Raw genomic sequence first — 16,385 nt, 5'->3', positions numbered from 1 at the left:
TCCTTAGCAGGCGGCCAGCCAGCGGGGAACAGACACAGCTGGGCGGGTCAGCTGGGCATAGGGATTCTGCACTGACACCAGGGAGGGGGCTGGTTCATTTATCAGAGTCTGGGTGCCTCGAAGTACCATTTACCAAGTGGCTGTGTGTGGGCCAGCCTGGCCTACCCCCTCTGGCCGGTGGTCCCAGTGTGGGCGGGGCGGTGGGACAGGGTCTGGGCCTAGTGCTGCCAATTCTCAGCGGTGGAGTCTTGGAGTCTTGTGGGGGTGGGTCTCACCCCACCCCTCCAACTCCAAGCACTTTCCCTCTGTGCAGGCAGTGGCGGGAAGACCCCTCGAGGGTCTCCTCTGTGATGGCGCAGAGCCCTAAGTACGCAGTAACAGCGAGGACCACTCCTTCCTGGTCGCCAGGCTTCGTTCCAGGTGGTAGTAGGAGTCCTGGCCTCTGCACCCCTTGGGGAGAAGATGGGGCTGATCTGATGGTGATCCTGGGAAGCATAAACCGGGCGTGCCCATAGGCTCTGCCTGCGGTACCCATGACTAGGTGGGGAGGTGCCCCAGGCTGAGCTGCCTCAGTCACGTGAGCTCCACCCCCGACCCAGAGCTTAGGCAGAGGGGCTGAGAACCACAGTGGGAACTGTGGGAGTCGAGGATGTGGGCCTGGTACTGGTTGAGTGGGGTATCCCCACAACCCCGCTTGGGGCCCTCATCCCTGCAGGCCCTGCCCTCAGTCTCTCAACTCTCCTCTGTCCTGTGAACTCCGGGGAAGGACAGATGCCATGCAGCCAGCACACTGGGGTCTGGCTGGCCGCCACAGACACTGCAGACCACCTACCCACCGTCCACACTGCAGGTCCCTGGGATCTTTTACACACCCCTTCCTGGCGATCGCCACTCAGTGGCTTCCCATTCTACCTGGGAAAAGATCTCAGCTCCCCAGTGGGGCCCCTGGAGCCCCCCAACTCCCTGCTCTGGTTTTCTTTCAGTTCCAGAGACACACCAAGCTGGTTCTACTTTAGGGTATCTGCCTTCACTGTTCCCCACATGGGAGGTTCTTGGCCCTCCTTCCCCTCCTCACCTGGCTGATGACTCTTCATCTAAATGCTACCTCCTCAGAGAGGCTGCCTGTACCCACCTATCTCCTCCCCAACTCCAGCGTGTCCTTTCTGCACTGCCTTCTGAAACACATTCTCCCGTTACAGCAGTGGTCTCAAGCACTGGTATTGCCCCCCACGCCCCAGGGGCATCTGGCAAAGTCTGGAGGTGCTTTTGGCTGTCACGACTTGGGGAAGGGCTGCTGGTGGGCAGAGGACAAGGGTGCTACTGAACACGCCCTCCAGCAACCGTGAGCACGGGCGAGGCCGAGAAAGCCGCCTGGAGCCATGCCCGCAACTTGTCCTCATATATTTGTGCATTGGCTCGTGTGGAGCCTGTCACCAGCACTAGACTCTCACCTCCCTGGGGGCAAAGACTGTCTGTCTGATGCATCCTGGTTTTCAGGCACCCGGCACAGGTGTTCAGTCAGCACTGGGTGAAGGCGTGATTGCATTAGGTAAGGTTGACGGGGCACTGCCCCTGCCAGCCACCAGCCCTGAGAACTATCACCTCCCCTGTTCTACAGAGGAGGAAACTGAGGCTCAGTGATCTCTAGCTGGGTATCCCTGGGGGTCATACCTGGCTAGCCAGAAGCACACACACAGGCGATTCACCTGGACTCCTCTTCCGATGCTGAAAGACCCTTGTTGAAGGATACTGCCACCCAGAGGATGGGAGCCACGGCCTTCCTAGAGCCCTTCAGGCCTTTCCTGAGAGCCTGGTGGCCCGGGGCCAAGTCACTGCGCCACCGTGTGGCCACACTGGGGGTGGCAGCTTCCCCAGCAGGGGAAGGCCCTTCTCCCTCCTTGACTCAGGAGGAGGGTGGCTGGGCCACCCCCCACTGCACCCAGAGGAAACCACGCCAGGGGGCCCAGGCTCCAGGCCACCAGGAGGCTGAGAGCCCAGTCTGGGGCCACCAAAAACAGGACTGGGAAGCAGGAGTCTTGGTTCTGCCATTCACTGTGACCTTGAGGCCTCACTTCCCCTCTTTGGGCCTCAGTTTCCTTGTCTGGAAAATGGGGAGCCAGTACAGATCTGCAGAGGAGGAGGAAGCTGTGGCCCAGGCAGAGGAAAAGACTCCCCCAGGGACCCCAGCACTCACCGAGGTGTAGGCCCGCCCGCACATGCTGCAGCAGTAGGCCTTGGCGTGCTTGATGGCATGGGCCGAGAGGTGGATCTGCAGGGAGGCGGAGTCCGAGTAAGCCCGGTAGCAGTTGGGACACTTGTAGGGCTTGTCCTTGTTGTGCTGGCGCTGGTGAGACTGTGGGGAGCACAGGAGGGTGTGAGGAGCCCATCAGTACTCCCCCTGCCTCATTCCCTTCTTATGCTCCCTGCAGGGGAGGCAGCTATGCACCTGGGGGTCAGGAGCAGGTGGGCACTCACCTGGAGGTTGGAGAGCTGAGTGAAAGCCTTTTCGCAGCCGGGATGTGGGCACTTGTAGGGTCTGTCGCCTGTGTGGATTCTGCAATGGGCAGCCAGTGAGGTACAGGCCCTGACAGACACCCCAAGGCCAGCTCCAGTCCCTGAGCCCCTGGCAGGCCTGTGCCGCACCTCTGGCCATGTCCTCCAGAGTGAGTCCAGGCAAGAGCTAGGGACGTCAAAGACCACCCCCTCCCCATCCTCTGGCCAACCCCCCAGAGCTTCCTGCTCCCCACAGATCCTTGCTGACCCACCTTCTACCAGCACCCAGATGAAGACCTGGCCCTGGCCTCTGGCTAATCGTAGTGGCCTTGCTTTGACTGCCCTCTGCCCTGCCCTTCTAAGTAGCCCACCTGCACACCACCCACCAACAGCAGCACAGGTTCCCTGCTTTGCCAGGAAAGTCCCTGCCCACCTTGCCTCTAACTGGCCCCCAATTTCTACTTCCTGCCTCCTCTCCAGGGCACAAGTCCATGAAGGCTACATGGTCATACCAGCCACTGAGAGATGGTAGGACAAGTAGCCCTAAAGGTCAGCCCCTCTGTGTCCTTTCTGTGGGGCCCTCAGTCCCCCAATTCCTGCGTTCTCATCCTAGCTCCACCATTTACTCTCTGGGTAAACTAGGAAAATCACTGGGCCTCAGTTTCCATGTCTGCAAAATGGGTATAAAAATATAGTCCCTCCTCACCGGGCTCTGTGAAGATCAGCATAGATGACATGTGTAAGGGGCTTGGCCTGGCACTGGCACAAAGTCAGCGCTCAGAGTAAATGCTTGCCAGTATTATCACGAGTATTCTTTCAACATTCACAAATCAGATGCCACTGTGCTAGGTACTCAGTGTAGGCTAGGTACTCAGTGTATCAGTGAACAAAACAGACCATTGCCTTGTGGAAACAAAGAATCAGCAGGAACCAATAAGAAAACCACATGCAGGAAGCAGTAAGTACTTCAAGAGCTAATGGGGGTAGAGGGACGGGGGGGTGGGTGGAATGTGTGCCAGGGAGGTAGGGGTGCAACGGTCTCCACATCATCAATAATGTCCATTCCTCGGGGGTATTTCACAAATGTTGGTTGACTGACTGACTAACAGTCCTCCAGGTCCTTCAGGGACTTTACTCTTACCCTGGCCTCCTCTCCAAGTGCCACAGCTGCACAACCTCCTCCCTAGAAAACCAGCCTCAGCCTCCAGCTCAGCAACAACACAGGATCTGACCTTGTCCAAGCCCTCTTATATGTTGTTTGTTTGGTTTCCCACCTGGCAACGTTTGCTGTCTCCCCCTCTTCCAGAACAGAGTCCAACTCCCCCGCTACAGTTTTCAAGGCCTGAGTTTCGAAAGCCTCTCTACCACCTCTCTGCCCATCCAGGCAGCTTATAAACCCATCACAAGGCTCCAGATTCCACTAGACTACAGATCCCAGAATGCTCCAGGCACAGCATTCTGTGCCCCTAGGGTACTTCCTGCTCCACCTGCTTCTGACCCAGGGGGTGGCAGGTTCTGCTCTGGACACGGCTCTTTACTCCCTGCATTACTGGAGGGAACGCTGGGGAAGCACTTGATTATATGGCCTGACGGTCTGGTCCTCCATGGAGGGGCGAAAACCTGGAGCGCGCCCCAGCGGAATAGCAGAGAACCAGGGTCTGGCACACAGTTGCTTCCTCATGTTTGGTTAATTTTGTTTGTTTGTCTAGAGGATTCTGGGACTTTCGGGCATCTGGGTCACCCACCTCTTTGTCACTGGCTTAGGACACACTGGTTTAATTATATGTGCTGCTGCCTAATGACTAATAATTTATCTGTAAATGCTGATAAGACTCTCTTACGTTGTTTGTTTGGTTTCCCATCATTACGAACTCAAATGACTCAACTGGAAAGAAAAGGGGAAAATGATGCCCTTGGGAATGGAGAGCGAGCCCTGGGTCAAGAACATTCTGACAAAATACCCTCCTGCAAGGCCTGTTCGTTGTGTTGCTTTTTTGGTTCTGGTCTTACATAATCCACAAATTTACTTCTGAAGAAACCAGGATTCTTCATTATTACTCGCTACAGTGCTTGTTTTCAATGAGGCCGATGCTCGTGCCTTGTCTATCCTGCCAGCTCTGCTCCAGCCCTTCACACACCCAGGGACGAATTCAGAATCATAAAATGATCGAGAAGGCTTCCATACCCGGGTGCTCCTGGGAATTCCCGATGGCAGCTGAGCAACACCAGAGCTTGGCTCCCTTGCTTCTAAGAGGGGTGCTCTGATGACGAGGCCTGGGCTCTCGCCTTCATATTTTTAATTAGCTGGAAGTCAGAGCAAGCAGAGCTCTAAAGTTTCTAGTATAAGGAAGCTGGCAAACCGCAAGAAAGGCTCCCCGAGTTCACTTGACTTTCATGTAATTATATATAGTAGGCGTAATATATATATAAATATAAATATATATAAATATAACATGTAGCAGTATCATACACAATATAATTATACATAGCATAATACAAATATACCGGGTGATCGGAAAAGTCATGACACATTTTTGCTTGAAAAACAGAAAAAATATACGTCATGAAGGTTCCGACAACCCAGTGTAAGTGTGTGTGTGTGCACTTTGTAAGATGGAGGAAGAAAAAACTGATTTTCATGAACAGAGACTAGCACAGTAAGTATCAACAAAGAAATGTCTCTTAAAAGTATTTTTTCCCTAGACTTAACTACACTCATCAATTAGTGACAGCCATAAAGTAAAAGGCCCTGAAGATGGGGCGCTGCCCTCGGAGCCTGTAAGACAGGCTCACTCTAAAGAACGGACCTTGTATTCTACGCTAACAGAACCCTCTGTCCCCTCCGTTCTGGTGTTGCTGGTTATCAGGATAACTTGGCTCAGAGTCGCTGTTATCAACAGCTCCAAGGTCCCCTCCCACTTGCCTAAAGGCCTCTGCTTCCAGCCGCAGGTGGGACACGGAGCCTCCAGCCACGAACTCGGCTGCGGGCAGCAGACCCATGGGCACAGGCTTCCCAGCTGACAGTCGCTGTGACCCACGCTGCCCCAAGCCAAGGCAGGAGCCAAGAGTCTTAGCCCCAAAGCAGACAACTTTGCGAAGCAGACTGACTAACCCAAGATCGGGAGAACCTGGAGTTAGAACCTAGGCGTGGATGAAAGGGAATGAATTGCAGTTAGTGTTTCGTTTCTAAAGTGTTTCTTTTATTCTTTGAGGTATCTCTAGCCTCAATATTTAGGAAGCTGTATCTGTACAAACTAGAATAAAATATCCCATAAATGGTGCCTGGTTCCTCCCAACCTTTCAGAATTGGGGGAAGGGAAGAATAATTTTTTAAAAAATTAATAAGGCAAATTTTAAATAATAGCTCTATTGGAAACAACCTATGGGATTGGTCTTGTCTACAAACTACTCAGAACAATTGTTAGAAAGCATTCAAAATGCTTTACTGAGAACCTTTTCTTTTCATTCTGTAAATAGGTTCACTACAAATCTGTCCTCCTTCCTAACAGGATATAATTGGGTAAATCAAATTTGTAACCATGACCATGCCAGAAATGTCACATTTAAAGACAAATTTCATTTAATTCAGTCTGACAGCCTGACTGTAACAAACAAGGACTGCACATCCCATGTGGGAACCAGGCCTCCCCAGGCCTCCAGGAAGCTGGAAACAAGCTGCTCCCAGCTCGTGGGATCCAGCCTTTAAGGTTGCAGAAAAAAGTCCTTCCTGCTAGTCCAGAAACAAAAGCTTGGAGACAACCCTCCAAAAGCAAGGTGCTCCTGCATTACGGGCTGAGAGGCACAGTGTGACAGAGGGGACTGTGGTTGGCTCTAGGCTCCTGGTCTCAGCATGCTGAGAACATTTACTCACAGGAGATTAAATTATGACCCAGAGGTTTTATAAAGTCTCCTGACAGACATTAACTCCCCCACCCTAGCAGCACGTGCTCTGATTTTAATAACCATATAACTAAGGGGACTTTGCTTATTCGTCAACACCGCATTACATAGACCTGTATACCTAAAACTGGTCAAACTTAAACTCAGATAGCATAAAATTGGAAATCTGCTCAAACAAATTCACGTGGTCAAATCAGTGTCCGAGGAAGCAGGGCAATGACAAAAAGCAACACTGCCTTGCCTGCTGCCCCAAAGCCAGAGGCAGACAAACAAAACATGTGCCCCCTGGGAACAGGCATGCAAAGACGGTGGAGATAAAGGAAGTGACAACCAGAACAAAAAAATAAAAAAAAAAGGGTCCCTAGCATTAGTCCCCCAAATAAAGAAAACTTGAGCACTCTCTGTAAATTGCAAAAACCACAGCAAAAACCAACTCTCCCCCTGGCGTGCACGATGCTGACGTGGCCAGGCACACGGCATGTTTACAGCTCCTCCTGCAGCAGCCCGCGGCCTTCTCTGCCTCAGAGGTGAGCTGCCCTGGGCAGCCTCTGCTCTGTCTCATTAAAGGCCTGTGGCGTTCTGACTGGGTGAGCCAGTCATTCTGATGTCTGTAACCTCTGCAAAAGCTGTCCTTCAAGCACTGATCTCTGAATCTCCCTTTCACACTTAACCCGAGGGCACACTCTATCAGGACAGGGATTCGAGTCTGTGTTGTTCAATGCTGCATTGCCAGCACCAATGCGCCTGGCTGGCATAGGCTAGGGGCTCCGTAAGTATCTGCTGAATGGATGCTCCTATGCCCCTTAAATGCTAGTTCTGCTTACTCCACAAATACTAAACAAATGCCTCTGTGCTCATTACGGTCCACACACTGGGGACGTGAAAGTCCTGGACTGCGAGAGCTCCCGAGGTATCCAGGAGAGGGGGGGGGCGAGGAGTGGGAAAAGGGTCAGGCAAGCACAAGAGAGCCCACGCTGCTGTGATGGGGGCGCACAGGGCTGTGGAACCAGCTCATAGAGCCTCAGAGGGCTTCCTGGAGGAAACTGCAAGTTGGTAGGAGAGAGCCCGGGTAAAGGACAGGCTGTGTGGAAGAACTGCAGAGAAACCCCTGGAAGGAGCCTGTATAGTTGTGAGAACTGAGGTCAGTGAGGTCCACAAAGGTTGTATCACAAAAAGCCTTGAAACCAAGCAAAGGAATTTAGCCTTGACCATGAAGGCAATGGGCACCTAGAGGAGGTCTTTGCCACTGCCTGCACCAGGGTGCTGAGCTGAAACCAGGTGCAGGAGGGCAGCACCAGGCCGGCCACTCACCTGGTGTGCTGCTGGAGGTGGGAGAGCTGTCGGAAGGACTTATCACAGTAGGAGCAGTGGTAGGGCTTGACGCCCAGGTGGATGCGCAGGTGCTGGGCCAGGTAGGAGGCGTTGGCAAAGGACTTGGAGCAGTGCGGGCACTTGTGGGGCTTGGCCTCTGTATGCGACTTGGAGTGGATTTGCATCTCGGACTTGGTGAAAAAGGTCAGCGGGCATACCTTACACCTGTGGGGCAAGAGGCATGTCACACCTGGGAAGATCCCCACCCCTGCCCGCACATCTCAGGGGAGACCTTCTAGCCCAGAAACCTTGCACCCAGGACAGATCTTCCCTGCGAGGACTCCAAAGGGCACAGGCCCCGGGAGGGAGGCAGGCTCCCAGCCTGGACACCCTCCAGTCTGGCGGCGAAAGTGCTTCCACCTGGGGGCATATTTACAGCAGGCTGACACCTCTCAGGGACGAGGTCCCGGATCCCTGCTCAGGGCCACGCCCATGACCTGGGGAGGGGTGCTAACCCCCACACTGGAACTATCTGGGGAGCTTCCAAGAAAGGTTGATACCTGGCTCCCTGCTCGTCCTCTCCAACAAATCAGAATTTCTGGAGGTGCAGCCCTGGCATTGGCCTTTTTAGAAAGCTCTCCCCAAGAATCTGAGGGCTGAGACTACTAATGAAGAGGAGGAAATAGACTCCTGCAGCCCTCCGCTTTGGTGGGGCTGCCCGGCCCAGATGACCCCTGAGCCTGTGGGCAGGGCTCGCTGGGAACCCCCCTCCGACCTCAGCCCCGCCCTCAGCCCCCAGGCGCCTCCTCCAGTCCAAGCGGCTGGGCCCCTGGGCGCCCTGAGAGTGAGCGTGTCCTGCGACCGCCTGGCCCCTCCCGCCGAGGCCCCCACCTGTAAGTCTTGCCCTCCTTGGCAGTCTCGCCCGAGGCCAGGATGGGGTAGGGGACTACCAGGACAGGAGGGCCCCCTGGGTTCTCCGCCTTGATCTTTTTGCGGCCGCGCTCGGACTTGGGGGGGCCAAGCAGGCCATGGCCCTGGATTGTCTTGATGGAGTCCAGGAGGGGGGGGCTGGTGATCCCTGAGATGAGGGTGGGGGACGAGGCGATGAGGCGGCTCTGGCTGGTGGTGGTGGGTGTGGACGGGGTGCTGGTGCCCGTGCCCGTGCCCGACTCCGAGGTGCTCACAGCCGGGGTCCGGGAGGAGAGACCCAGACCTGCGAAGACACACGGGTGCAGGGGTGAGGGGCCATCCAAAAGCTCGTCTCTCTCAGCCTCCCCTTGCCTTTGTAAACTAGCACAGGGTAACTCCATGCGAACGCGTGTGTGCACACGGCTTAGGGCCCGAGGACGAGTCTGGGCCAGGGGACAGAGCCCTCTGGAAATGACTCAGACCACGGGCAGAAAACAGAGGCACCTGCGGCTACTGGGTCCTGCGGAACAGCAAGAAATTAGCAGCAACTGAAGCAGGCAGTACTGGGGGACGAATGAACCACCCGCGGTCTCCTGTACTCAATGCTAACTGCCACCCAAAGGGTTATGCTTGTTTCAACAGGGGGGTCATATGCACGCACAGAAGATGTACCCAAACGTGGGGTAGACAGGATTAAGAGTAATTAAAACGAATCTTTTTGGCTTAACAGAACTTTCAGATACCTTGACAATGAACTTTTTTTTTAAACTTTTGTAATAAAAGTAACTCTTAAAATGAGGAGACTAGAAAAGTTTACAAGATCGGGTTGAATACAGCAAAAGCTAAAATGGCATTGATTGTGTGGTTAAAACTGTTTTTAAAAAGAAACCAAAAACCTGTGCAAGGAGAAAGCTAATATTCAAGGCCCCGCACAGTAGTCTGTGTGGGAGTGTAGGAAGCAGCTTAATGGAGGGGGTGGACAACAGCCTTAAACACTTACATGTACGGAAGCTTGAGCAAGCATTCTGCGAGGAATCACCCATAAAGACATATTTGCGCGTGAACACAAAGATCTGTGCACACAAGCCTTCTAGACAAAACTGGTCAGGCTGGACCCCACGGGCGAGTAACACAGGGGCTGGGAACAGAACCGAGGGCCATGCTCCCATCATGGGAATAAGAGGGGGGATGCAGTGGTATAGCACCCCAAAGGTGCTGGCAGAGGGAAAACCAATCACACCCAGGATGAGCCCTTTCACTAAAAGAAACACACACCCCAACTACAGATGCAGGTGGGGACGGCGTGTATGTGTGCAAAGGCCAGCTGCAGATCTGAGAAAAGAACCAGATGACACTGCGCTCCACTGTGGTTCTCTCTAGAGCACGGGGAAGAATTTTTTGGTAAAAGGAGATTTTCATACTTTGTCTACTCTGTTCCTACATTATTTGAAATTTTTTCCTGGTGACTTCATTCATTTCTCACATCTGTGATTCACGATAAAAGAAATTATAGAGAAAATATGAAAATGCTAACAATAGTAGGACTAAGAGTGATTTTCCTCTCTGTTCACCTTGTCTGTAATTTCTAAATTTTCTACGACTATGCATTATCTTTGTAATAAAAAAGGGGGGTCCACTAAATAGAAATACGCTAGAAAGGCGAGTAGGAAAAGCAAGTTAAAGTCGTGAGCACAGCCATAACACCAGCTCAGCAAAACACACATGCATATTAAAAAACAAGCAAAAAGAGATGGAAAAGGAAGGAAATGAAGCAAAAGACTCACTAAGCTGCTGGGGTAGGGGTTGGGGATCATAAGTGATTTTCTTTCTTAGTTTCTCCTTTTTCCAAATTTCCCTTAATATGCTTATATTACTTTTTTAATATCACTTTTATAATGAAAAAAATAAATTTAATAAAATTATAATAACAGGGAAATGTGCAGAGTGTGGCTGGGGCCTGGGGGAGTGTCACCGGGCCCCATCATTCTCTCAGGGTCTCTCAGGGGTGGGGGGCGGGGAAGGGGAGTGGCAGAGAAGCCGGGTGGTGGCAGGGCTGAGTCGGGGAGGAAGAGGCCCAGCCACAGAGGTCGCAGGAGAAAGCCTGGCCACTGGGCTCTGAGGTGGGCATTGGCAGCTCCAGTCCATGGCACCCCCACCTGCTGTCCCCAGCCTCAACCTGTCCCAGACTGAGCTCACGCCCTTCCTCCTTCCTGAGTCCACCTCCCTGCAGCGCCTGGGAGTCTCCCATCTGGCCCTGCTTCTCACCTCCTACATCCAGTCCAGCACCAAACCCTGTCCATTCTTCCTCCTCAGCGTGCCTCAGATCTGTCCACTTCTCTGTGCCCACAGCCACTGCCTTGCCCAGGCCACCATCCTCTCTTGCAGGTCTCTCTGCTTGCCTCCCACCAAGTCAGTCTCTACCATGAAGCCAGGCTCAATTTTCTAACCCAAACCTGAGCATTTCCCTCCCTTAGTTAAGAACCTTCCACGGCTCCCCACGGCCTGCGGGGAAAGTCCAGGCTGGGAAGCAAGGCCCTTAAAAGCCTGGTCCTCCTTCCTCTGGCCTCAGCAGAACCTGGTAAAGCAGAGGCTTGACTCATGGGCTCTGGCGCCACGCTGCCTGCCTCTGCCTCTTACTGACTGTGAGACGGCCTCGGGTTCCTCATCTGTTGAATGGGGACATCAGGCCGGACTGCATGAAAGTGTGGTTCTTCGAAGACCAAAGCAGTCGACTGTTGGACCTAATTTCCCAGGACTGCTGGGGATAATGACCGGAAAGCACCTGCAGGCGCTCAGCAGGCGTTGGCTGCCATATCCTGCTTCTAATGGCCATCACCTTTTGTCCCTCTCTGCCCAGACTGTCCTGCCCTTGCATCCTACACACACACATCCCCCCGCCCACCTGTCCCCTTTCCTTGCATAAGGCCCCTCCAAGGACATCTCCCCTCATCAGTCCCAAGTCTGGTCAGGCTCTTCTCTGGATTCCCAAGTTCTCTAGGTTGACTTGGCTTCCCTGGTGACCCACCCTCATCCAGGCGATTTGGAGGGCGGGGGTTCTCCCAGTACTGGCTGAAAGGAAACCTGGCTAGTGGGACCTACCTGCCACCCCGAGACCCCCAAAGGCACTGCCCTGCCTTCTCGCCTGTTCTCCTCCCCAGTCCCCCACCACCCCCAGACCCACCAAGTCTCACCCCCAAGTCCCCACCCCACTCACCTCCACTCACTACGCCCCGCCCACGCCCCGCCCACCCCGGCAGTCTCCACCCACCGCCCCGGCCACGCCCCGCCCACCCCAACAGGCTCCACCCACGGCCACGCCCACCCCGCACACCTGTGACCGTGCTGGTGGCAGGCCGCGCGTGCAGCGCCACGTCGGGCTGCGGCACGGCCTGCGGGTGCAGCCCCGGCACCTGCTGCAGCTTGGGCAGCGACATGACGGCCTGGCTGCTCTCGGCTGGCGCCGGCGGCACTAGCAGCGGCTGCTGAGACGAAGCCGACGTGGGCGGCAGGTGCGGCGGCCGGATCTTCTCGGCCATCAGCTGCTCCTTGATCTTGTTAATCAGGACCAGGTTGTCCAGCTGCCGGCGAGAGAAGAGCGGGCGGAGGGGGCTTGGGCCGTGCTGGGCTCCTTGCGGGCCACCCACCTGCGAACCCCTCATCCCTCCTCCCGCCGACAGATCCAACAAAAGCCCAGCAAAGCAAAGCAGCTCCCAGAGAGGAAAAGGAAGGCTCGTTCTTACCTGGCTGGGCATGGTGGGAGGAGGGGGCCAGAAGTAGGGGTTGTTAAATCGCGGCTCTGCCATCCTGTGGGAAAAGAACTGTTGTCACGGGGAAGAGAGACCTCCCCACCGGCAGGTGGCGAGTGCCATCTGCTACCCACTCAAGTCTGGATCCCTGCCCCTGGGACCCTCAGGCGCCAGCAGAGCAGGCCTTCTACCTGGCCTGGGACCTATGTCTCCAGGCTGAGAAGTATGGAATTCGAGGCCTCCCTCAGGGGTCCCCGAGGGCAAAGATCATATCCAGACCTGAGTACTCCCAGCCCCTATCACCCTGGTGCCAGCAGATCAAACCCCATTCCCCAGAAGGGCCTTAGGGTGCAGAGTCCATGCCATGGACCCATGGATTCCACACAGAAGCTCCTCTCCCTCTCTCCCCTCATCCAAACAGACTGAGGGGTCCGGGGGCAGCTTTGTAAATGGCTACAGAGCAGAGGAAACTGCCCAGCCTTGAGCCCCGTCCCGGAGAACAGACAACCTCACATCCTCGTGAGCACACTGGGCAACTTGGGCCATCAGACCAGACTTTCTGAAGAGCAATTTGGTGGGATAATTTATAGAGACACAAATGACTACTGCCCTTTGACCCAAGAAATTGCATCTCTAGAAAGTTATCCCCCAGAAACAAGCAATGGACGAGTAAGGTTTCCCTAAAAGGACTTGTTTCAGAACACTGTGTTTAAAAAGGGGGTTGGGAAGGCTGAGGCTAAGGCAGTTTGGGGCTCTTCAATAGACATGTGTGGCAATCTGTCTAGAGGCCCCTCACCTCTGGCAAATTCCATGGCAGGCCTACGCGGTTAGAGGCCTTTTCAACCAGGCAGTATGAAGGATGGGCCTGCCAGCTATGTCATTCTTCCAAAGGGTGCACATCTTCCTGCAGCCCTAAAGTGGGGAGGCGCCTTCCAGGGAGATGCTGCAGAGGTGTCCCATTAAGTCTTGCTCCCTCGCAAATAGCTGTTTCTCTCTCTCTCACACAGAAATCACTAACGAAATACCAAACTGGTATTGTTGCTTAAATGAAATGTTTCTTTTGACAGGCAAGGCTAAAATGAAGTGCTTTTGACCTTATTTCCTGGTCCTACAGGTCTGAGAAGCCCCTACCAGAATTTTGGGGAAAACCTTCAATTAGGACACAATCTAATGCCAACACTTTACGAAAGCCACTTTATATGAAGCGCTGCTTGTGATCTCTACTTGAGAAGTAGGCCCAGGAGGTATTATTAACCCATTTTACAGGTGAAGAAACTGAGACTTGGAGAGAAGTGACCTGCCCAAGACCACAAGGCTAGGGTGCCAGAATCAAGACTGGCATTAGATTTGATAGAGTCAGATACTCTGTGGACTTTGCTTTGCAAACCCCAGTCTTTGGTTGAGCAAAAGTATTTGTTTGCAAATATCTCAATACCTATATGCAAAAACCCTTGCTTCTTAGCAAGCCTGGCCTGGCCAGGCTGGTCTCAGAGTACCCTCCTCCTTGATGGCCAGGGCAACCCCTGCCCACTGACCATCCTCTTGCTCCTGCCACTCTCACTAACACCAAGCTACCCTTCCCTGTGCCCACCCCTCACAGCCCAACACAGGAAGCACTTCCTCCCTGGCCTCCTCCCTGACCGCTCCAGGTCCCTGGGCTTCTGCCTTCACAGAATGAACTCAACACAGTAACAGCAGTGAGGAGGCTGTAATTTGCTAAATGCCTACCTGCTGCCAGGTTCACTGAAAGGCAGGTACTCTCATCAGTCCCATTTTACAACTGAGGAAACTGAAGTTCAGAGAAGTGACTTAGTCAAGGTCACACAGCAAGGAAATAAAGAGCCAAGATTCCTACCATAATCTGCCTAAGTCCAGCTCATCATTCCCTTAGCAGTTCAGGGGAAAGACAAGGTGTCCTGACTACAGGCTTATGAATATGCCCTGTCTCAGGATGGCACAACCACGATCACACAGGCAGGACCTGTCCTGACCCTACTTCTGTCCACCCTGGAACACGTGGAGAGGACAAGCTGTAAGCCAGGGTGAGGAGGCTCCCCTAGGGGCAGAAGGATTGGGGCACAGCCTCAGAGACACCTAGGAATGGGACACACCTGTCTCCTTCATCTCAGTATCCCAGCACCAGGCCCAGAGGTTATCAACATCATGAAATGCATAACAGATGCATGAATAGACGAAGGAATAATAATCAGAACTACTTTAAAGACAATCCTACAGAGTTGCCCAGCATGGCTAACCCTTCTGTACCCACTGGCATTCTCATTAGTACCCCTGGAAGCTGGGCAGCATCTCACACCCATTTCACAGAGGATGAAGCTAGGGCACCAGGAGGGAAGCGCTTGCTCCAGGCCACACGGCTTGGCTCCCCAGGGTGGGGCAAGAGACCCTCTCTCCCACTGGCCTCGGCCTATCCATTCTAGAACTTTAAATACCGGCCAACTCCCAAGTCTCCACCTCCAGCCCAGGCATCCCCCTGGAGCTCCAGGCCCAGCCTCCCAGCTGCCTTCCTGTCATGCCCCTCTGGCTCTCTCCCATGGCTGCTCAGACTTGGCAGTCCTCAGCTGGACATGGTCTTCTGCTAAGACACAGCCCCCTTTAGCCATCTGGCCGAGTGGAGCATCTCCCTTGCCCAGAGGCTCCTACCACAGACACACACTGATCCACAACACACACACACACACCCGTACCCCTACACACACAGCTCCGGTCCACCACCGGCTGTGGCTCAGGATCCCCACCCCACGCCGTGCGCCCTCGCTACCTCCACCGCGTGGAACGGCCTGCTTTGTCTGCATCTCAAAGCGCCCAGGTTCGCATCTTGGCTCCAACTCACCAGCTGTGTGATCTTGGCAAGACACTTGCTCCTGCCTCCCCAAGTCAGGGACGAGCAGCCCAGAGCCAAGGACCTGCCCCGGGGCAGGAGGAAAGGCCAGGGACAGAGTTCCCGGGGGAGGCGATGCCTGCTTCGGGTCTTAAAGGATGAGTGGGAGTCAGTCAGGCAAACAAGGAATAGGGGCATTTCTGGCAGAAGCTGCAGCCTGAGCTTAGGTCTGCCAGGGGAGATGAAGTATCCAGTGTGGCCTGGGAGATGAGACCGGGGCCATCCACCAGGGAGGTCGATTCCTGAACCTAAGCCTGGAACCTAGACGCAAAGCAGTGGGTGATGGGACGGATTTGTAGTTTAGAAAGCCTCCCGCCCCCCACTACTGAGTGTAGACAGGACGGGGAAAGCGGAAGAGGAGGCAGTAAGAGGGTGACTCTTAGGAGGCCCCTGGGGAACAGAGGTGAGGAGGAGGGGCTGCACCTGGACCAGGAGGAGCGTGAGCAAGAGGGCCTGGCTACTTGGTTAGAGCTGGCGGCCCCCGTGCAGCTTCACCCACCCCCGGTGTGGCCTGGGAGGTCCCCTGGACACTGACACAGACAGACATGACCACAGGAACATGCAGACAGACGGCACCACACTTGGACACACATGACAGACAGACTTGTGGCCCACAACATGGACTGATAGGGACGGCAACTCCCGCGAGCAAGAAGCTTCTAACAGGAGGGTGAGCACCTTATGGCCCCCAGGACAGACCCACAGGGAGGCAGTGAGGGGCACTTGGGAAGTCGGGATGAACACAATACCTTAATCCCCCAAAGAACAAACCCCTCATTGACAGAGTTCAACCTGGAATCACAGGTTCCTTACCTAGAGTGTCCTTTACCACTTGGTGAACTTCTACTCATCCTTCAAGACCCAGCTCAAGTGTTCCCTCTTCTACGGAGCTTTCCCTGAACCCCCAGTCAGTCACTTCCTCTGTGTTCCCAACAGCACCTTGTATATGGGAATAACAATAACAATAATAATAAAATGGCAGCTACTATTGATTTTCACACCTACTGTGCGCCAGGCACTGTGCTGAGTAGGCCGTACGCATCATGTCACTGAATCTTCCCAATGGCCTGCGAGATGTGCATTCCACAGAAGAGGAAACTGCAGCTCAGAGAACTCGACCAACTTGC

General features: G+C 54.2%; 1 protein-coding gene across 3 annotated transcripts in view; it reads right to left on the bottom strand.

The window, feature by feature from the left end:
* The window catches only part of ZNF362 (zinc finger protein 362), a 31,397-nt gene that overhangs the window by 1,875 nt on the left and 13,137 nt on the right, over window positions 1-16,385 (bottom strand). For 2 of the 3 annotated variants that reach the window (XM_037501198.1, XM_037501200.2), the window contains exons 2-8: window positions 16,072-16,197; window positions 12,354-12,417; window positions 11,945-12,191; window positions 8,596-8,917; window positions 7,705-7,929; window positions 2,476-2,554; window positions 2,195-2,353 (exon numbers count right to left, since the gene is read on the bottom strand). In XM_037501198.1, coding sequence (XP_037357095.1) covers window positions 2,195-2,353; window positions 2,476-2,554; window positions 7,705-7,929; window positions 8,596-8,917; window positions 11,945-12,191; window positions 12,354-12,417; window positions 16,072-16,109 — 1,134 coding nt within the window. In that variant the 5' untranslated portion in view covers window positions 16,110-16,197. Of the gene's footprint in view, window positions 1-2,194; window positions 2,354-2,475; window positions 2,555-7,704; window positions 7,930-8,595; window positions 8,918-11,944; window positions 12,192-12,353; window positions 12,418-13,155; window positions 16,198-16,385 lie in introns of those variants that run through there. The other variant, XM_054690845.1, reaches the window with a different exon arrangement.

This window comes from Talpa occidentalis, unplaced genomic scaffold (assembly GCF_014898055.3).
Source record: "Talpa occidentalis isolate TD23 unplaced genomic scaffold, MPIMG_talOcc4v2.1 talOcc4.9, whole genome shotgun sequence".
In the NCBI taxonomy this organism is placed as follows: Eukaryota; Metazoa; Chordata; class Mammalia; order Eulipotyphla; family Talpidae; genus Talpa; species Talpa occidentalis.
The sequence above is the reverse complement of the archived record's forward strand: the minus strand, read 5'-3'. Positions and strand labels throughout refer to the sequence as shown.